Raw genomic sequence first — 20,869 nt, 5'->3', positions numbered from 1 at the left:
TGGGCAACGCTGTCACGCTTGAGCAGATTTTTGTGTGAAATACACGTTTTATGTTCTTTTTTCTAGGAGTGACAATTTATATAACAAATCTACTTTCAAAACATAAAATATTTGACAACATATTACATTTTAATAGATCAAGAACTGTAATTCTAAATATTTGATCATGTATTGCATTTAAACATAATTATAGTACTCTCATACAGTCATTGATTTCACATCAGTGCATGGTTCATTTTCCCTGTATAAAAGACATGAATAGCACATCACAATATTAATTTGTAATTATTTCATTGTAAATCAAGATGGTTGGATTAATAACACTATTTTACAGTACATAACATCAGTCAAACACCTCTAAAGAAAATATACAGCGCAGGTACAGTGACAGCAAGCGCAACGTAAGCCAGAACAGCGTTGTACATGGTAGTCTGGTTTATCTGAGCCTCAAGTCTTTTCTCCGTCTGGTCAATTCCTTGCATAACACTCTCTGTTTCACATACAAACATCTGTGAATCTTGTTGACTTATCACGACAGGTGGCTTCTCTTCTCTATGATACGTCTCAATTAAATTCTTCACGTCCTTGAGTTCCGACTCAACCTTCCCAACACCCTGGTCAAGCTGCCCAAGCTGGGGCTGGACTCCTTCTATAAGAACCTGTGCCTTCTGGCTATAGAGCAATATCTCTTTTAGAACTGTCTCAGAGGCACTTGGAGAGGGTTGGGGTGGAGGTGGAACCACGATGGGTTCCGGAACCAGAACAGGACCTGCCACTGGCTTCTTCACATCTTTCTCAGCCTGAGCTGCTCTATGCTGTAGTGCCGTCCTCAGGGTGTCTATAAGGCCTCTCAGTTCCTCTTGTTGAGTCTTATGCATACTGGCCTGGACTTTGATAGCTTCCTGTAGGTTGACTGGTCCTTTCTGGGCCTCTAGTAGTAAAGTCTTCAGCTCCTGTAGGCGCACCCTGTTGACATAGGTAGAACCCATGACCCCTATGAAGGTACCGAGTACAGAGCCTATCACGGACCAGTTCTTGGTGCGCTCCGTCCGCGTCCGTTCTTTCTCGTGGCTCTCACGTACACCCGCTGAGAATAAGGCAAACTTCTCCCTTTCAGCCCCCTCTGCGTTTTCGTAGGCTGTTCGCATGCGACGTTCCTCCTATGGTCAAGACATTGTGAGAATGTTTGCTTCTTTAAATAGAGAGCAACACTACAGATGTGTGTATGTTCCATTTTTATTCTGTGTTGACATTTGTTACCTGCAGCAACTTGTGCTCCAGCGTGGCCAGCTCCAGGTAGTGGGCCTCCTCTCGTGAGACCCGATCCAGTCGATCTCTCACCTCCTTCAGCCGGACCTGCAGGGCCTCCAGGCTGCCATGGGCCTCACGCACCATCCCTCTGGCCACCATGAAGGCCTTTTCTGCCTACAGAAAAAACATGACAACATTTACAAGATCAGGAAAGAGATACATAATCTGACCAAACTCTGGGTCCCAAGACAAACCAGGGTTTTCTCCTGGTCAGGTCATGGAAAACTCAGTGGAGAGATGGTAAGACAAGATAGATACAGTGAAAAATGCATCAAAACCTCCAGTTCAATACACCTGGCTTGCATATTGTCTTACCTCTGTAACTTTAGACTGGGCATATCTGACTTCATTCAGGCCTACAAACTCCTCGTACCTCTCCCACCAGTAGTTAACTGTGTTTGAGGCAGTGCTCATAGACTTCTGCCCCCATTGCTTCCCCAAGTCAGTCAAATTCTGTATTGTAGCTATGGCATGCTCCTGAATAGGCACAGCAGGTTTATCTACTCGGTCATCTTTTGGCTGTGGTGGTTTCTGTTGTTGTGTGCTGTAGCTCCTGCTGGAATACACAGTCCCGCTGACCGTCCAAGGGATGTGGAAACGGTAGAGACATGATGTTCCATGGCACCATGGTATGAGCGGTTTCCCTCTGTACCTCATTGAGAAGCCAGTCGGTTATATTCACTATGACACTACAGCAGAAGACATTGGAGCTGCCACCTGTAAAACAGTACAGTCAAACCCTGTATCAAAGTACAGTATATGGGTGGGCTGTTGAGGTTCGATGTATCAATGAATGTTAATAAATATTTTTTTAACACTGCTCATTTGACCACTACAATGCTGATGTTTATGCAATTCATTGAAAATCTATGGCCATTTTGGATGTTATGCATGATGCAGTGGCTGAGTCCCCCAATCAATTACCATAGAGAACGGGCTAGCGAGCAAAGCTACCTAGCTAGCTACAGAGCTGACAGTTTGCAAACTTGCTTTAAGGCAAACCAAGCCTAAATTAACGTCATGTTCTACTCGTAGCTATTTATCTCTCTGATTTTTATTTGTACCTAAAAAAGTATAATCACGTACCGGTTGTCTTCAAGCGTTGATTGTTCGGCAAATTATCAGCTGGCTACAGAACGTGAATGATGCTTTTATGATCAGGCGCATCGCAAACATCCTGCATCCGGTTTAGAGCGGAAGTAGGTCCTAACAGCGCGGATTAGTAAGCAACTGCTAATACGCTAGCTCAGTTGTTTAATTGAGATTTTATTGAAAAGTATCAAATATGTCCGGAAGAGAAGGTGAGATACACATTTACATTTTTTTTTTTACATAAAGCTCGATATTTATTTTCAGAGGAAACGTAATATTGCCTCTACTAGATTGAAGAAAAGTTTCGACTTCAACTGTCCAGACTAGCTAACTAGCAACTCGTGCAATGCATTGCTATGTAGCTAGATACTGTAGCTTGAGTAGCTGGCGCCTGTCAAGCCATGCCAAAGCAAAGAGATGGCCATGCTACTTAGGCTAGAAAGTTCAATCTATTTACAGGGATGGCATTCGTATGTACCATATATGTTCATATATTGTTGATTGCTCGTACTAACATATGCTTGCTAATACATGCATCACAGTTATGCTAGATGGTTAGCTAGCTGTGTAATGTGTACATTTCTCCTACATGTCTTAATCAAGTTTAGCTAGTTACGTAGCATGCTACCTTCTGGGCTTTGTGTGATGCTCATATGCGGTATTGATTCATATTAATTCAATGAGATATGTTCTTGTCTTACAGGTGGTAAGAAGAAGCCTTTAAAAGCTGCCAAGAAAGCGACTAAGGAGATGGATGATGTAAGTCATTGTGTTGTTGGCACAATGTTGTATGTAGCCTATATCATTCTGAAGGAACGCTCAGGATATTTTGAAAATTCGAATACATTAAAATGTGGACCGGTGTTATTTCCATTATAATCCTGAGCAGATTTGCTTTGTCAAATCCAGGATGAAATGGCCTTCAAACAAAAGCAGAAAGAAGACCAGAAAGCCTTGGAGGCGTTGAAGACGAAAGCAGCAGGAAAAGGACCTTTGAGTAAAGAATAATGTATTTGTTCTAGTTGACAATAAGAATCTAATCAGGATTCCTCACTTTTTCTGATGAAACTGAACAATACCCCAAAATTAAATCAAAGGGTGAACTTTCAACTTGCCCCAAATCTACCCAACCACCCATTCACTGACTCCAGATATATAGTATTATTTACCCATGCCAATGTTTCACTGTTTTTATACTGCAGAGGATAATGAAAAAGTATCTCAAGTACTGAGGAGAATAGGCCTATTGATTCTCAACACTAGGTGGCAGTGTTAGCTTTTTGGGGGGGGGGGGGTATTCTTGCCTGATATTCAATGTACTCTGCTTGCCACCGGTGTCTTTGAGTCTATACATTAGTGCCTCACTACATGAGTTTTCTACAAAAAGTTATACATATTTCAGATGGTTTTCCTCAACTTCTCCATTTTGTTTCAGCTGGTGGCGGAATCAAGAAGTCTGGAAAGAAGTGATTTGGCGTTAGAAGATCATGCACTCATTTGCTGAATCACAGCCCCCCCCCCACCCACCCCCCATATTTGTTTTTCTTGTTTGGGTCCATTGAATGAGTACAATACATGAAATGATCCTTTTTAAAAATAATTTCCAGTGTGTTCTTGTAAAGGAAAAAGTTCTGTACTATTAAAGTCTTGTAACTACTGTTGTATTTATACTCCTCTGTAATCTTTGAGATTCAGTCAGGAAACACATCATCATTAGATCAATAGCTACACTACACATACCAACATGATGTTGTGACGGCCCCGTTACAACGTGTAGCACAAATATAGTGTGTTATGGTCAAATGTAATCGGTTTCACTTCTTCCAAGCTTGGCCACCTGCATCTTTAGCATCTGTATCTGTAAATCCAGCTTCTCTCGTTGAGGTTCTCTCTTCCGTTTCCTAAATTCTCTTCATACAGTCCAATTTTGTCCATGAACTGTTTCCCAGTTCCAGGAAGTTAGTTTTCTTATCTACAATTCATTTTATTGTTCTGATTTTGACACCGGATTTTGGAATGTGTGTGGAGTGATGTGTGTTTAAAAGATGTTGCTTGTTTACCTCATTTAGATGATTTTTCCTTAAGAGGAAAGTTTGGGAGATTCAGAATAAAGCGCAATGATGCTGCTTGCTGTATTTAGTTGGTGTCAGTCCTTTCAGCTGTACCTCAACAGGGTAATTAATGGTCACTCGCCTGATAAAGCATGATAGATGTGGAGATGTAAGCCAGAGGGTTCACCTTTTACATGTATTTCTAGCGTAGACAGAGGGTCACACTGTAGGCTACTAAAGTGTTCATTTCATATAGTTTATAATATTGTTAATCAAACCATCTGCCAGGATTATATTGGCTTGTGTTGTCTAGTGTGTACGTCCATCTTCTTTAGAACATGCATATATGCCTTTTGAAAGTAGAATACAGTGCCTTGCGAAAGTATTCGGCCCCCTTGAACTTTGCGACCTTTTGCCACATTTCAGGCTTCAAACATAAAGATATAAAACTGTATTTTTTTGTGAAGAATCAACAACAAGTGGGACACAATCATGAAGTGGAACGACATTTATTGGATATTTCAAACTTTTTTAACAAATCAAAAACTGGATCAGAACAAGTCGGCAGTCATATTACACAAGTAAATGTGTTTTATAATAACTTATGACATTTTAACAACACCCCCCCTCCCCCCAAAAGAAATGTGCACGTTATCTCCATAGGTGAGTGACCATTTTCAGACGTGTTTTTTTAAATCAGCGAGCCACCTATCAAGTGTTCTCGTTGCCTGTGTTCGCTGTGGTATCAGTCATCTTTAATCAGCCAGTGGACATGTCACTGCAGCGGTTTTCGTGTCCCTGTTAGAAACATAGGACCCGTCTGCGTTAAAGTCAACAAAGATCATTAAGTTCTGGTACAAGAGAAACATTACACAACAAATGTATTCACTTGTCATCAGGAATGAGGACAGTGTTTTTATGAGAGCAGGTTGTTCATAAATCAATGTTATTCTCACACATAAGAGTTATCTTGAAAATCAAGATGTGGCTGGTTTTGTATTTTACTTGTTAAAGGCTCATACTGTAGGTCTACTTTCTAAAACCAAGGGTGGTGTTAAGCTCTGTCAATGGCTTATCTCAGAATTTACATAAGTCTTCCATTTATTTTTCACTTCCATGAAGACATCGTAAATCTCATCCAGCTCCTGTTGAGTCCTCAGGCTTGGTGTGCACCGCGATCAGAACCTCTAGCTTTGAGAAACCCAGGAAGAGATGAGAATTCATTTATTACATCTGTTTATGGACAGACTTTTATTCTCTGCTTTAATTTCCACCTGTCTTGTCTGTTTAACATTCACATATGATTTGCTAAATCAAATGGCATGTGAATGGATCACGCTAAATTCCAGTGCTCCTGTGCCCCTTACCAATATTGAGACATTTAAAGTGGAGAATGGACGGGTCCCTGGCGAAGGCATCCACATCTTCAGCCTGGTTGTACTCATTGCAAGGCGTCGACCAAGTCCACCAAATCATCCCTTTTCAGCACAAACAACGCAACACATTTAATAGCATTAGTCCTGCATTATATATATATATTTATCAGATCACAATGTAAAAGATGAATGGCATCAGATAGAGCTTTATGAGGGTAAAGTTGTACCTGCACGGAAACACACTGCTCCTTGTATCTGTTTCTTCCCAGACAAGTGCTGATTTTCAGTGTAGTGTTGCTTCTTACTGGACCTATTTGGACAAGAACACAAGATCAAATGACACACTTGTAAATGAATCATTATTATCATGTAGGGCCAGGAGTTTTCCTGACCTGACAAGGGGGCCTTATTTATATATTTATAGTGTCTCATGGTCTGGAAAAACATCCGGCTACTGAACCCTGATATGACCAGGGTTCAGTACTGAACTATACTCCACCCTACTGAACTATACTCTACTGTACTGGACTATACTCTACTGAACTAAACTATACTCTACTTTCCTGTACTGAACTATACTATACTGAACTAAACTATACTTTCCTGTACTGAACTATACTCTACTGAACTATACTCTACTGTACTGGACTATACTCTACTGAACTATACTCTACTGTACTGGACTATACTCTACTTTCCTGTACTGAACTATACTCTACTGAACTATACTCTACTGTACTGGACTATACTCTACTGAACTATACTCTACTGTACTGGACTATACTCTACTGAACTATACTCTACTGTACTGGACTATACTCTACTGTACTGGACTATACTCTACTGAACTATACTCTACTGTACTGGACTATACTCTACTGAACTATACTCTACTGTACTGGACTATACTCTACTGTACTGGACTATACTCTACTGTACTGGACTATACTCTACTGTACTGGACTATACTCTACTGTACTCTACTCTACTGTACTGAACTCTACTCTACTGTACTGAACTCTACTCTACTGTACTCTACTCTACTGTACTGAACTCTACTCTACTGTACTGAACTCTACCTTCCTGTGCTGAACTCTACTCTACTGTACTGAACTCTACTCTACTGTACTGCACTATACTTTCCTGTGCTGAACTATACTCACCATCTCAAGCTTTATATTAATAATATGTGTAGAGTAAATTGCCACAGTAGATTATCTCTGGAAAATGAGGACATAACTCATTTCAGTTGCACGGAATGATTGTCAATTCAATCTTAGGCCTTGTTCACATGCTGGTTGTAGCTATAGGCGTGCTGATTTCAACCAGTTAGCAACTCTGAAATTCCTGAATTCCAACTGGCATGTGAGCAGGACATTAGTCTGCTCAAATCAGGTTTCACTGCTCAAAACGTCTGCCTCCTGTCATTGAAGCCATGAAAGTTCTAGGCCGTACTGCAGGCATTGTTAGCAGAAAACAGGATCCCTCATTATAGTGTATGGAAACATTTAGATCTTTGTGTAAACCCCCTAAATCAGATCTTAGATAAGCCTCAATGTAAGTGAAATCGGATTTTGTTGTCTAACAACACATTGTGTCAGTACCTATAGAGCAGGGGTGTCAAACTCAAATACCCAGTGGGCCAAAATGTAAAACCTGAACAAAGTCACGGGCCAACATTGAACAAATTAACCTTTTAATATGGACCCAAACAAGTTTTGCTTTAACATTGAATATGGAACAAGCATCGCTTATTACCATACAATATATAATTTAATAGTGGAGACATGCAAAATCGAATTTCAAATGAAAAAACACATCAATGGCATTCATTTATTAAATAAATAAAATGTAAATAAAAATTGTATGCCTCTTTTCTATTTGCAGCCTTCTGATTTAAATACCAAAATAAACTTTTTCCACTGGCTAATAATTTTACAAATAAAATGATAATAAATCAATCAACCATTCAAGCCCATGCCTTGTAGCAAGAAAAAGTGCATAAAGAAAACGTTAATTATTGCACACTGGTCTAATCTGATGTGCCCAAGCCAGATACCTGGCATCTCTTCTTGGATGCTAGTTCATCAATGTCTGGGCTCAAGCTCTGAGCTGAAGAAATCCTCAGTATCGAGCGAAGATGTTCATCAGTCAGACGTCTCCTGTGAGTTGTTTTGGTCATCTTCATCGAGGAGAAAAGTTGCTCGCATAGATAAGTGCTGCCGAACATGGAGAGCATCTGAGCAGATTGGGTGCGGAGCTGAGGCATTGTGTCAGGGATGAACCGTGGAAACTGTGCGGCGTCCACAGCATCATACTTTGACTTCAGCGTGTCATTGCACTGGAGTTCAATCAGCTCCATTTGGATGTTGGTTGGTGCATTTTCCACATCAACTGCGAAGGGATTACTAAGCAGTTCAAACTTGTATTTCTGGGCATCGAAGTCGGCAAATCGCCGGCTAAACTCAGCGGCGAGAACACTGAGTTTTTCAGCAAACTGTGCGCATGGGAACACGGCGGTAGAGATCTGCGCTTTTATGGATTGGCAGCAGGGAAAATGGCAAGGGTTTCCTTGCAGCATCTGATTCTCCCACAGGCACAGTTTAGTTTTGAAGGCCCTCACTGCAGCGTACATGTCTGTGATGATGCGCCCCCGCCCCTGAAGCTGCAGGTTCAGCGCATCGAGATGGCTCGAGATGTCACAGAGAAAGGCCAGGTCACACAGGAACTTTTGCTCCCGGAGCTCTGCTGTATCCTTCCCTTTGGTTTCCAGGAATTGACATATTTCCTCACGCAGCTCGAAACATCTGTTCAGTACTTTTCCTCTGCTTAGCCATCTCACCTCTGTGTGATACGGCACGTCTGCGTATTCCGAACCACACTCCTCCAGAAAAGATTTAAACTGGCGGTGATTTAGACCTTTGGCTCTTATAAAGTTAACTACCTGTGTTACTGTGGTCATAACATGCAGTGGTAAACAGTTAGCTCACCTGCACAGTTCTCTTCCCGCATCTTCTCCCGAACCATGCCCACCAGTCCACTCTTTTTACCGCACATCGCTGGCGCACCATCTGTCGTTAATCCAACGAGTTTATCCCACGGCAGCTTTATTTCAGTTACACATTTGGAAACCTCCTCAAAGATTTCCTTTCCTGTGGTTGTGCCATGCATTGATTTGAATCCTAATAGCTCCTCCGTAACACACAGATTTGAGTCCACTCCACGGATGAAGACTGACAGCTGAGCAGTATCAGATGCGTCGCAGCTCTCATCCACAGCGAGGGAGAACGCAACAAAATCTTTTCCCTTTTCCATCAGCTGGTCATACAGATTGGTGGCAAGATCACATGTGCGATTAGCTACTGTGTTCCTGCTCAGGCTCACGTTTGAAAATGCTTGTTTTTTCTCTGGGCATACGAGGTCACAAACCTTCATCATGCACTTTTTCATGAACTCTCCCTCATTAAAGGGCCAGGCTGATTTTGCCATCTCTGCTGCCACTATATAACTAGCCTTTACAGCAGCCTCGCTTTGTGATGTGGCTTTTTTAAACATATTCTGTTGTGAAACCAAACTTCTTTTCATCTCCTCTACTTTCTGGCTCCTTTGAGTCATGTCCAGGTCCTTGTATTTGTCATGGTGTTTCGTTTCATAGTGTCGTCTAATGTTGTACTCCTTACTTACAGCCACGTTGACTCCACAAACAAGACAAACAGGTTTGTCTTTTACATATGTAAACAGATATTCTGCCTCCCACTTGTCCAGAAAGCTCCTGTTTTCTGCCTTTCTTTTCGCCATTTTTGGGAAGGGTTAGCTCGCTGACAGTTGTAGCGTCTATGTTGCTATGACTACTGTCACAGAGGAGAGAGCGTTTCTGGGTCCTGTCCTGATTGGCGCGCGAAAACAGCAGAGCATTATGGGATTCGTAGTATTAGTGGTGAATGCGCTGTATAATACCGGCGGGCCAGCTCTAGTAGTAATTTGGTATTGTCTCGCGGGCCAAATATAATTACCCCGCGGGCCAAGTTTGACACCCATGCTATAGAGGAAGACAAACTGTTCCTTGTAGGTGTCGCGCCCCAGTCTGGTACTCTTCACCATGGTGTAAGGATGCTTCTTGTTGGCCCTGCCAAAAGGATATAACACATATTATAAACTGGGTGGTTCCAACCCTGAATGCTGATTGGCAGACGTCCCGTGATATATCAGACCGTATATCACTGGTATGACAAAGCATTTATGTTTACTGCTCTAATTAAGTTGGTAACCAGTTTATAATAGCAATAAGTCACCTCGGGGGTTTGTGATATATGGCCAATATACCACAGCTAAGGGTTGTATCCAGGAACTCTGTGTTGCGGAGTAATTGCTTCTAATAAACCAGTTATATTGCTTCTAATAAACCAGATGTGTGTGCTTGAACTGATCATTTAAAAATCCCACACAGAAGAAGTTATAAGGATAATTTAGTTGCTAATGGCAGGATGCAGTACCCCGGTCGGCCTTCAACTTGAGTTACTCAATGAGTGATAGTATTGAAAGACTATAGCCAATACGCATAGGCTGTCACCTAAAATGTGGCATGTAGGCTAATTATTTATTGGTGCTGTTCGGTTATCAAATCAATTTAATTAGCTATTCTGGTAAATGGCAGTGGTGCCCTAGCAGATGGCATTTGGGCCCTAGCAGATGGTGTTGGTGCCCTAGCAGATGGCGTTGGTGCCCTAGCAGATGGCGTTGGTGCCCTAGCAGATGGCATTGGTGCCCTAGCAGATGGTGTTGGTGCCCTAGCAGATGGCATTGGTGCCTTAGCAGATGGTATTGGTGCCCTAGCAGATGGCGTTGGTGGCATTGGTGCCCTAGCAGATGGCGTTGGTGCCCTAGCAGATGGCGTTGGTGCCGTAGCAGATGGCGTTGGCGCACTAGCAGATGGTGTTGGTGCCCTAGCAGATTGTGTTGGTGCCCTAGCAGATGGCGTTGGTGCCCTAGCAGATGGCATTGGTGCCCTAGCAGATGGCATTGGTGCCCTAGCAGATGGCGTTGGGGCCATAGCAGATGGCATTGGTGCACTAGCAGAAGGTGTTGGGGCCATAGCAGATGGCATTGGTGCCCTAGCAGATGGCATTGGTGCCCTAGCAGATGGTGTTGGTGCCCTAGCAGATGGCGTTGGTGCCCTAGCAGATGGCATTGGTGCCCTAGCAGATGGCGTTGGTGACCTAGCAGATGGCGTTGGGGCCATAGCAGATGGCATTGGTGCACTAGCAGAAGGTGTTGGTGCCCTAGCAGATGGCGCTGGGGCCATAGCAGATGGCATTGGTGCCCTAGCAGATGGCATTGGTGCCCTAGCAGATGGTGTTGGTGCCCTAGCAGATGGCATCGGTGCCCTAGCAGATGGCGTTGGTGCCCTAGCAGATTGGGCCCCTCTTAAAAGCTAAATGGTCTTGCAGGCCTGCCACCACCACTCAGATTTACAGTAACTTCTGCGCCACTCATAGACTACCCATGATGACAGATGAGAAATACCTATTCCAGATACATACTGTGGTTATACAGTATTCTGTAGCCCCGGGGCTATCCTGTCAGAGTTGACATCGCTAGGTGTCTCTGCTATGTACTATAGTGTATCAACCGTAAAAGTCAGGAAAAGGCTTAAGCTTTTTTTTCCTTCACTAAAATTACAAAACAACATACAAACATGACAAAATTATATTTTTTTAGGCCCTGTTTACATTTATTGTTATAACAAAAAAAAATTGCGCATGGAAGGCCAATCCTGTTCATGACATGTTGGAAACGTGCCCTGATGATCAGAGGGGCCAAAAAAAATGGGGGGCCTTGTGGTTTAGTTTGTTCTGGTGGTGTAAGTGGCCTCTCTAACACATATAGCCTATAGCCTCTGACCGGCTGCAGCATAGGTTTAAGTTTGAGTGAATCAGGCAGCACACAAATGTCACTGTGACAAGGAAATGGGAAGAAAATATGCAAACACATAGATAACTTCCACACCGCAAACTGTTCTTCAGATACAGGAAGTGCTAATGTTATAAAGCTTTAGTCACAACCTAGGTATACAGGGAGAGAGATGGTTATGTAGTGCAGTTCAGGCCATACAACGTTCTCTCTGAAGAGGATTTCTGCTGTTTACGAAAGGCATCAGAGCATCCTTCAACTCCTGGGTACATCTTCATAACACGGTAATTAATTTGAATAATGAAAATGTAATATACGGTTCAAATAGACTAAATATGGAACTATTATCAATCGACCTTATTCAATAAATATCCTTTGAGGAAATGTCATAAAATTGTTTGTAATATCATTATTTTGTACCAACAAAAACAAAAACTAAAGGAAAAGAGATTTGCATAATATTTCATGTTGATGTTCTTCGTGTGAAAAACTGCTGTGAGACTGCACAGGAAGCTACTGTGTGCATATGTCAGATGTTTTGAGGCTTCTGCTCTTCTTGAGGTCAGACAGTCTGCAAGGCTAGTGTTCTCCTTTCTGTCTTTACAGCCTTTTGGTCTGATATCTATTGACAATTTACAGCTGAATTAAATGACCAGGACTGAACCGGACTCCGATGAACACTTTGTGGGGACTATAATAGCAAATCATTTCTAGCAGATCATTTCTACCCTAAAACATCAGGAAGTCTAAACTCTTTTTGTATGGTAAAGAGAACGGAAACATATACTGCACTAATAAGATTTGTTTTGTGTGTGCAATATCTGATTTTTTTTTACAAATCATCTTGGCTGACATATACAGACAGTTTATAGACAAGACTCTATACCAACTACTAAGATGTATCATAACTGCTCTATTACCCGAAGCAATCATGAAGGTGGCGTCCTTCAACGTCAGAAGATTGGGCACAAGCAAAGTGGCTGATAAGAATGTCCTGAAATATCTCATCAAGGTGATTATTCTCTCATTGTTCTGGAAAAACATTAACATTCTTTATTCATACTTAATATTCAACATTGAGTCTGTCATTATATTCTATTTAATTCATTCCCATTCTATTCTATTCCATATGGCCAGATTGTGTCCCGCTACAGTGTCTTCTTGATCCTAGAAGTGGTTGATAGGACTGGCCAGGCCATGACAACGTTCCTTAATGAGCTGAATGACACAAGGTATTTTCTCCATCTCTGACCTAAAACATACAATAATACCTGGATCCCTAGCAATTCTCCTGTATACATGTCATATATCCACATCTATATAATACAGTGATTAATACCTTACTGTTCTATGTAATCTATGCCACTGAAATAAAAGGCATTTAAGCAATAAGGCACAAGGGGGTTTGTGGTATATGGCCAATATACCACGACTAAGGGCTGTTCATGGGCACGACGCAAACCCCCGAGGTGACTTATTGCTATTATAAACTGGTTACCAACGTAATTACAGCAGTAAAAATAAATGCTTTGTCATACCAATGATATACGGTCTGATATATCACGGCCGTCGTCCAATCAGCATTCAGGGTTGGAACCACCCAGTTTATAATATGTGTTTTATCCTTTTGGCAGGGCCAACAAGAAGCATCCTTACACCATGGTGAAGAGTACCAGACTGGGGCGCGACACCTACAAGGAACAGTTTGTCTTCCTCTACAGGTACTGACACAATGTGTTGTTAGACAAGCTTACAATTGGCTCATTCATCTTCCCCCTCGTCTCCCCTGTAACTATTCCCCAGGTCGTTGCTGTAAATGAGAATGTGGGAGGATGAGAAGTATGAGGATGAGAAAATAAAAAATAAAAGACAACAAAATCCGATTTTCACTTACCTTATCTAAGATCTGAAATTAACTGATCCTTTTAGATAATAATGAACAAGTGTACATAAACAGCAATGGGGACCTGATCCTAGATCAGTATTCCCACTCAGGGACACTATGAATACGAGCCCTGTAGATGAACTTGAACACGTGTAGGAGACCTGATCCTAGATCAGCATTCCTACTCAGGGACACTATGAATATGAGCCCTGTAGATGAACGTGATAAGCTGTAAGTTGACAGATGCCTCATGTATTGTTGGTGCCAGAGAGGACCATGTGAAGCTGACTGACAGCTATCAGTATAAGGACAACCAGGTGGGAGACGAGGACGCCTTCGCTAGAGAGCCCTACATCCTCCGCTTCACCTGTCTCAATACAGGTAGTATTATAGTAATGTCTTCACTAGAGAGCCCTGTTTCACCTGTCTCAATACAGGTAGTATTATAGTAATGTCTTCACTAGAGAGCCCTGTTTCACCTGTCTCAATACAGGTAGTATTATAGTAATGTCTTCACTAAAGAGCCCTGTTTCACCTGTCTCAATACAGGTAGTATTATAGTAATGTCTTCACTAGAGAGCTCTGTTTCACCTGTCTCAATACAGGTAGTATTATAGTAATGTCTTCACTAGAGAGCTCTGTTTCACCTGTCTCAATACAGGTAGTATTATAGTAATGTCTTCACTAAAGAGCTCTGTTTCACCTGTCTCAATACAGGTAGTATTATAGTAATGTCTTCACTAGAGAGCTCTGTTTCACCTGTCTCAATACAGGTAGTATTATAGTAATGTCTTCACTAGAGAGCTCTGTTTCACCTGTTTCAATACAGGTAGTATTATAGTAATGTCTTCACTAGAGAGCTCTGTTTCACCTGTCTCAATACAGGTAGTATCATAGTAATGTCTTCACTAGAGAGCTCTGTTTCACCTGTCTCAATACAGGTAGTATTATAGTAATGTCTTCACTAGAGAGCTCTGTTTCACCTGTCTCAATACAGGTAGTATTATAGTAATGTCTTCACTAAAGAGCTCTGTTTCACCTGTCTCAATACAGGTAGTATTATAGTAATGTCTTCACTAGAGAGCTCTGTTTCACCTGTCTCAATACAGGTAGTGTTATAGTAATGTCTTCACTAGAGAGCTCTGTTTCACCTGTCTCAATACAGGTAGTATAAAAAGTAATGTCTTCACTAGAGAGCTCTGTTTCACCTGTCTCAATACAGGTAGTATTATAGTAATGTCTTCACTAGAGAGCTCTGTTTCACCTGTCTCAATACAGGTAGTGTTATAGTAATGTCTTCACTAGAGAGCTCTGTTTCACCTGTCTCAATACAGGTAGTATTATAGTAATGTCTTCACTAGAGAGCTCTGTTTCACCTGTCTCAATACAGGTAGTATTATAGTAATGTCTTCACTAGAGAGCTCTGTTTCACCTGTCTCAATACAGGTAGTATTATAGTAATGTCTTCACTAGAGAGCACTGTTTCACCTGTCTCAATACAGGTAGTGTTATAGTAATGTCTTCACTAGAGAGCTCTGTTTCACCTGTCTCAATACAGGTAGTGTTATAGTAATGTCTTCACTAGAGAGCTCTGTTTCACCTGTCTCAATACAGGTAGTATTATAGTAATGTCTTCACTAGAGAGCTCTGTTTCACCTGTCTCAATACAGGTAGTGTTATAGTAATGTCTTCACTAGAGAGCTCTGTTTCACCTGTCTCAATACAGGTAGTATTATAGTAATGTCTTCACTAGAGAGCTCTGTTTCACCTGTCTCAATACAGGTAGTATTATAGTAATGTCTTCACTAAAGAGCTCTGTTTCACCTGTCTCAATACAGGTAGTATTATAGTAATGTCTTCACTAGAGAGCTCTGTTTCACCTGTCTCAATACAGGTAGTATTATAGTAATGTCTTCACTAGAGAGCTCTGTTTCACCTGTTTCAATACAGGTAGTATTATAGTAATGTCTTCACTAGAGAGCCCTGTTTCACCTGTCTCAATACAGGTAGTATTATAGTAATGTCTTCACTAGAGAGCTCTGTTTCACCTGTCTCAATACAGGTAGTATTATAGTAATGTCTTCACTAGAGAGCTCTGTTTCACCTGTTTCAATACAGGTAGTATTATAGTAATGTCTTCACTAGAGAGCTCTGTTTCACCTGTTTCAATACAGGTAGTATTATAGTCATGTCTTCACGTACGTTATTATTTATTTACCATCTATCCTCTTTAGTTCCTATTTGTATATTTATCCTATATGATTGGTACATCAGTATTACTATAGTATCTGAGGGGTGATAGAGACTGGTTGGTACATCAGTAATACTATAGTATCTGAGGGGTGATAGAGACTGGTTGGTACATCAGTAATACTATAGTATCTGAGGGGTGATAGAGACTGGTTGGTACATCAGTAATACTATAGTATCTGAGGGGTGATAGAGACTGGTTGGTACATCAGTATTACTAAAGTATCTGAGGGGTGATAGAGACTGGTTGGTACATCAGTAATACTATAGTATCTGAGGGGTGATAGAGACTGGTTGGTACATCAGTAATACTATAGTATCTGAGGGGTGATAGAGACTGGTTGGTACATCAGTAATACTAAAGTATCTGAGGGGTGATAGAGACTGGTTGGTACATCAGTATTACTATAGTATCTGAGGGGTGATAGAGACTGGTTGGTACATCAGTAATACTATAGTATCTGAGGGGTGATAGAGACTGGTTGGTACATCAGTATTACTAAAGTATCTGAGGGGTGATAGAGACTGGTTGGTACATCAGTAATACTATAGTATCTGAGGGGTGATAGAGACTGGTTGGTACATCAGTAATACTATAGTATCTGAGGGGTGATAGAGACTGGTTGGTACATCAGTAATACTATAGTATCTGAGGGGTGATAGAGACTGGTTGGTACATCAGTAATACTATAGTATCTGAGGGGTGATAGAGACTGGTTGGTACATCAGTATTACTATAGTATCTGAGGGGTGATAGAGACTGGTTGGTACATCAGTAATACTATAGTATCTGAGGGGTGATAGAGACTGGTTGGTACATCAGTAATACTAAAGTATCTGAGGGGTGATAGAGACTGGTTGGTACATCAGTAATACTAAAGTATCTGAGGGGTGATAGAGACTGGTTGGTACATCAGTAATACTAAAGTATCTGAGGGGTGATAGAGACTGGTTGGTACATCAGTAATACTATAGTATCTGAGGGGTGATAGAGACTGGTTGGTACATCAGTATTACTAAAGTATCTGAGGGGTGATAGAGACTGGTTGGTACATCAGTAATACTATAGTATCTGAGGGGTGATAGAGACTGGTTGGTACATCAGTAATACTATAGTATCTGAGGGGTGATAGAGACTGGTTGGTACATCAGTAATACTATAGTATCTGAGGGGTGATAGAGACTGGTTGGTACATCAGTAATACTATAGTATCTGAGGGGTGATAGAGACTGGTTGGTACATCAGTATTACTAAAGTATCTGAGGGGTGATAGAGACTGGTTGGTACATCAGTAATACTATAGTATCTGAGGGGTGATAGAGACTGGTTGGTACATCAGTAATACTATAGTATCTGAGGGGTGATAGAGACTGGTTGGTACATCAGTATTACTATAGTATCTGAGGGGTGATAGAGACTGGTTGGTACATCAGTATTACTATAGTATCTGAGGGGTGATAGAGACTGGTTGGTACATCAGTATTACTAAAGTATCTGAGGGGTGATAGAGACTGGTTGGTACATCAGTATTACTAAAGTATCTGAGGGGTGATAGAGACTGGTTGGTACATCAGTAATACTATAGTATCTGAGGGGTGATAGAGACTGGTTGGTACATCAGTAATACTATAGTATCTGAGGGGTGATAGAGACTGGTTGGTACATCAGTATTACTATAGTATCTGAGGGGTGATAGAGACTGGTTGGTACATCAGTAATACTATAGTATCTGAGGGGTGATAGAGACTGGTTGGTACATCAGTATTACTAAAGTATCTGAGGGGTGATAGAGACTGGTTGGTACATCAGTAATACTATAGTATCTGAGGGGTGATAGAGACTGGTTGGTACATCAGTATTACTAAAGTATCTGAGGGGTGATAGAGACTGGTTGGTACATCAGTAATACTATAGTATCTGAGGGGTGATAGAGACTGGTTTGTACATCAGTATTACTATAGTATCTGAGGGGTGATAGAGACTGGTTGGTACATAAGACGTTAATGGTTATCTGTAGGAGCCAGATGGCTTTGGAATGTGCTGAGTGGACGGGAGGAAGTCACAGGATTGCTATAGGGGATACAGGTGGAGAGCTTTGGATTAGGCATCAAGGGGGTTGAGGTCAGGTCAGGTCACCTTAAGAGGAATGGTTTATTACTCGTATCACTTCGTCTTCCTGTCGAACCATAACAGATCTAAAGGGTTGGAGAGAAGGAGGAGTGCATCTAAACTGGAGTTTATATACTGCGTTGGTGGAAACATGTTTTGTCTAATGTATTGATCCTCTGGGAAGAATAAACTTGGTTAAGCTTTCATAATGTCCGTAGAGTTTTTTACTCTGAGAATTAGAACCTAACACACGTAATTCTGGCAGAGGTTTTTTCTTTCTGATCAGGTGATGTGGTCAGGAATTACTCCTAACCCCTACTACGGTACCTACTCCAGACTGTTCACAGTAGACCTGGAGTTGGGTTCTAGAACAATTCCTTTCAGGATATGACATGATGGCTCTATATCCTATAGTGCTGAAAGACCTCGTGTTGATCCCGGTGCACACCAAGCCTGAAGACTCTGTGAAGGAATTGGATGAGCTGTACGACGTCGTGAAAGTAGTGAAGAGGAAGTGGAAGACTGATGTAGGTTTACGCACTAAATGCTCACCTGGGTACACACACTTCTTATTCTGAAAGTTAAGGTTCGCTGACACGTTAAGGTTCAAATAGTGTCCACTCATTTGTAGTTCATGTGTGTATATAAGTAGCTAATAAAGGTATTTATTATGTCTTATTAGTCAGATATTACACCTAAATGAAGTGTTTTCTTATTCAAACATTGTCATGTGCTACTGGTAAACCCTTTTAAAACCTCCTTGTTAGCCATAATAAAGACATATTAGTATTTAATAAAGGGTGAGTTACACAGGAACAATATTCTTAGTAAGCTGTCTCAATGTGGGACTACTAAGGACATAGTACATAAAATGTGTTCCCTGTTCTAAAGTGTAACGAAAGATAACGCTTTAGAACAGGGAACACATATTGAGGTACTATGACCTTATTAGTTCCACATGGAGAACGCTCACTAAGAGTCTGTTTCTTGTGTAATTTGCTCTTTATTAAATACTGCATCAAATCAAATCAAATCAAATGTATTTATATAGCCCTTCGTACATCAGCTGATATCTCAAAGTGCTGTACAGAAACCCCAGCCTAAAACCCCAAACAGCAAGCAATGCAGGTGTAGAAGCACGGTGGCTAGGAAAAACTCCCTAGAAAGGCCAAAACCTAGGAAGAAACCTAGAGAGGAACCAACAATGAGGTTATTAAGTAAGTTTGATGTTTGATTAAGCAAACCCTTAATTAAGTTATAATATATGACTAATAAGACATAATAAAGGCCTTATTGGCTACTTATACACACACTTATATACACTACAAATGAATAGCTAACGTGCACCTTAAAAAGTGTTTTCCACTTTTTTTTAACACAACATTATATCATTGTTGACAGCATTTAGCTTAAAATCAAGAAAATATAGAAGTAATTTTTTTAAAAAATATATTTTTTTATTTCTTTGTATATTCTTTATTATTTTCCTTTAAAAAAATTTTTTATTATTTTTTTATTTTTTTATTTTTCTTCATAGAAATACTTTAGTGTGATGTCACTGTTTGTGTCTCTGGCAGAACATCATGATCCTGGGTGATTTCAATGCGGACGGAAGTTATGTCACCAAGAAAGGCATGAAGAATATCCGTATCCGTAGTGACAAGAAGTTCCACTGGGTGATTGGAGATGATGTGGACACCACAGCCAACACAAGCAACGACCACACCTACGACAGGTAGACCTACTCCAAATAGGTTATAAACTCAAGGTGTACGACAAAAAAGGTTATGAATTGGATCAAATACATCAAATATGGTACAATATATAATCCTTTCTCAAAAATGTTATCCAAAAGAACCCTATGAAATTAATGGAAATGGTTCATTGTTAAGCAAAGTTTTATAAACATATGTGTTTAATATTGCAAACAGGACCTCTGAAGACACATATCATCATGTCATTTCTTTAGCCATTGTGGAATATTTTTGTTTCCTTTGCTTCCTATCAGGATTGTGATGTACGGGGATGACATGTTGGAGGCGATGGTCCCCAACTCAGCCAAGCCCTTCAACTACCACAAAGCCTTTCACTTATCTGAAGCTATGGTACGTCATATTTCATCTTTCAGCCATCTGTTTTCCATCTTGGACTAAAAACATTTTCAATTGAGATGTTTTTTTTAATAGTGTTTTTAGGTAATCCCTTACTACATAAATATTTCACTCCCTCAAATGATGCAGGCTTTGAGTATCAGTGACCACTACCCTGTAGAGGTGGAGCTGACGACGGCTGAAACTGTACCACAGAAGAAAGAGGAAAAAGAGATAGAGGAAGTAGAGACTCCCAGTGTAAATCCAATACCACAGAAGAAGAAAAGACTTGTGAGAAAGTTAATAGGGAAGTCAAAACAAGCCTAGAAATGCCTAAATGTATATAAATAATTACATTCTAACTCTGTAAATCTGTTTCTGTTTCTTTCAAATGTTTCAAGTGCTTTACTTAATAAAGACCTACATGCAATATTCTATGTAGGAAATGTTATTTTACGATAAAATTTTCTCAGTAAACCAATTCAAGTTGTCTGTTCATCTTCATTAGAAAATATATTTTCAACATAGAAATAGGTCACAAAAAAAACATCAACTGGCTAACAACACAGTGTGAAACTGATGCAGCTACAGGGCTTACAACTGTGTGTGAGTGTATTCTAACCACACTTCTGGTGGTTGACAGTGCTGCATATAGTGTACTGTAATGTACTACAGCAGACACTGCACAGCAGGATGGAGAGAGATGACACCATTTCTCCAAGGAGTTACCACGGAATTGTGGGCCGGTCCGCAAAAGAACAGACCTGTTTACACACTCAGCTCAGAAAGACAAT

At 40.8% G+C, this 20,869-nt stretch overlaps 3 protein-coding genes across 5 annotated transcripts; 2 read left to right on the top strand and 1 right to left on the bottom strand.

Annotated features, from left to right (window-relative positions):
• Positions 1–108: 108 nt before the first annotated feature.
• LOC110494814 (mitochondrial potassium channel) lies at positions 109–2,499 on the bottom strand. The gene is made up of 4 exons (XM_036950924.2): positions 2,398–2,499; positions 1,627–2,028; positions 1,261–1,425; positions 109–1,160 (listed from the first exon to the last, which is right to left on the bottom strand). Exons 2-4 carry the CDS (start codon positions 1,966–1,968, stop codon positions 348–350), a joined length of 1,320 nt encoding a protein of 439 aa, XP_036806819.2. The 5' UTR covers positions 1,969–2,028; positions 2,398–2,499; the 3' UTR covers positions 109–347.
• LOC110494815 (translation machinery-associated protein 7) lies at positions 2,491–4,538 on the top strand. Of its 2 annotated transcripts, none has more exons than XM_021570147.3 (4): positions 2,491–2,612; positions 3,107–3,162; positions 3,313–3,400; positions 3,839–4,538. In XM_021570147.3, exons 1-4 carry the CDS (start codon positions 2,597–2,599, stop codon positions 3,871–3,873), a joined length of 195 nt encoding a protein of 64 aa, XP_021425822.1. In that variant the 5' UTR covers positions 2,491–2,596; the 3' UTR covers positions 3,874–4,538. The 2 variants fall into 2 exon arrangements, with proteins under 2 accessions (XP_021425822.1, XP_090062613.1); XM_090206487.1 differs by having other exon boundaries at positions 3,313–3,412.
• A 7,293-nt stretch (positions 4,539–11,831) lies between these two features.
• dnsl3 (Deoxyribonuclease gamma) lies at positions 11,832–20,554 on the top strand. Of its 2 annotated transcripts, NM_001165127.1 has the most exon segments (10): positions 11,903–12,024; positions 12,667–12,752; positions 12,878–12,972; positions 13,375–13,461; positions 13,894–14,006; positions 18,400–18,512; positions 19,563–19,720; positions 19,994–20,090; positions 20,226–20,407; positions 20,409–20,554. In NM_001165127.1, coding segments are annotated over 9 exon segments (930 nt in total). In that variant the 5' UTR covers positions 11,903–12,024; positions 12,667–12,671; the 3' UTR covers positions 20,413–20,554.
• Positions 20,555–20,869: the final 315 nt, after the last annotated feature.

This window comes from Oncorhynchus mykiss, chromosome 17 (genome assembly GCF_057628025.1).
Source record: "Oncorhynchus mykiss isolate SJ-2025 chromosome 17, ASM5762802v1, whole genome shotgun sequence".
Classification (NCBI taxonomy): Eukaryota; Metazoa; Chordata; class Actinopteri; order Salmoniformes; family Salmonidae; genus Oncorhynchus; species Oncorhynchus mykiss.
Note: the sequence above shows the minus strand (reverse complement) of the source record. Positions and strands in the feature narration are given on the sequence as shown.

Coding starts and splice junctions, on each gene's coding strand:
- dnsl3 (XM_090204166.1), top strand. CDS start 12,672: ATGAAGGTGGCGTCCTTCAACGTCAGAAGATTGGGCACAAGCAAAGTG. Junction 12,973..13,374: donor AATGAGCTGAATGACACAAG/GTATTTTCTCCA, acceptor TCCTTTTGGCAG/GGCCAACAAGAAGCATCCTT. Junction 13,462..13,893: donor CAGTTTGTCTTCCTCTACAG/GTACTGACACAA, acceptor TGTTGGTGCCAG/AGAGGACCATGTGAAGCTGA.
- LOC110494814 (XM_036950924.2), bottom strand. CDS start 1,968: ATGAGGTACAGAGGGAAACCGCTCATACCATGGTGCCATGGAACATCA. Junction 1,426..1,626: donor CCCAGTCTAAAGTTACAGAG/GTAAGACAATAT, acceptor TTTTTTCTGTAG/GCAGAAAAGGCCTTCATGGT. Junction 1,161..1,260: donor TGGAGCACAAGTTGCTGCAG/GTAACAAATGTC, acceptor TCTTGACCATAG/GAGGAACGTCGCATGCGAAC.
- LOC110494815 (XM_021570147.3), top strand. Junction 3,163..3,312: donor CGACTAAGGAGATGGATGAT/GTAAGTCATTGT, acceptor TGTCAAATCCAG/GATGAAATGGCCTTCAAACA. Junction 3,401..3,838: donor AGCAGGAAAAGGACCTTTGA/GTAAAGAATAAT, acceptor ATTTTGTTTCAG/CTGGTGGCGGAATCAAGAAG.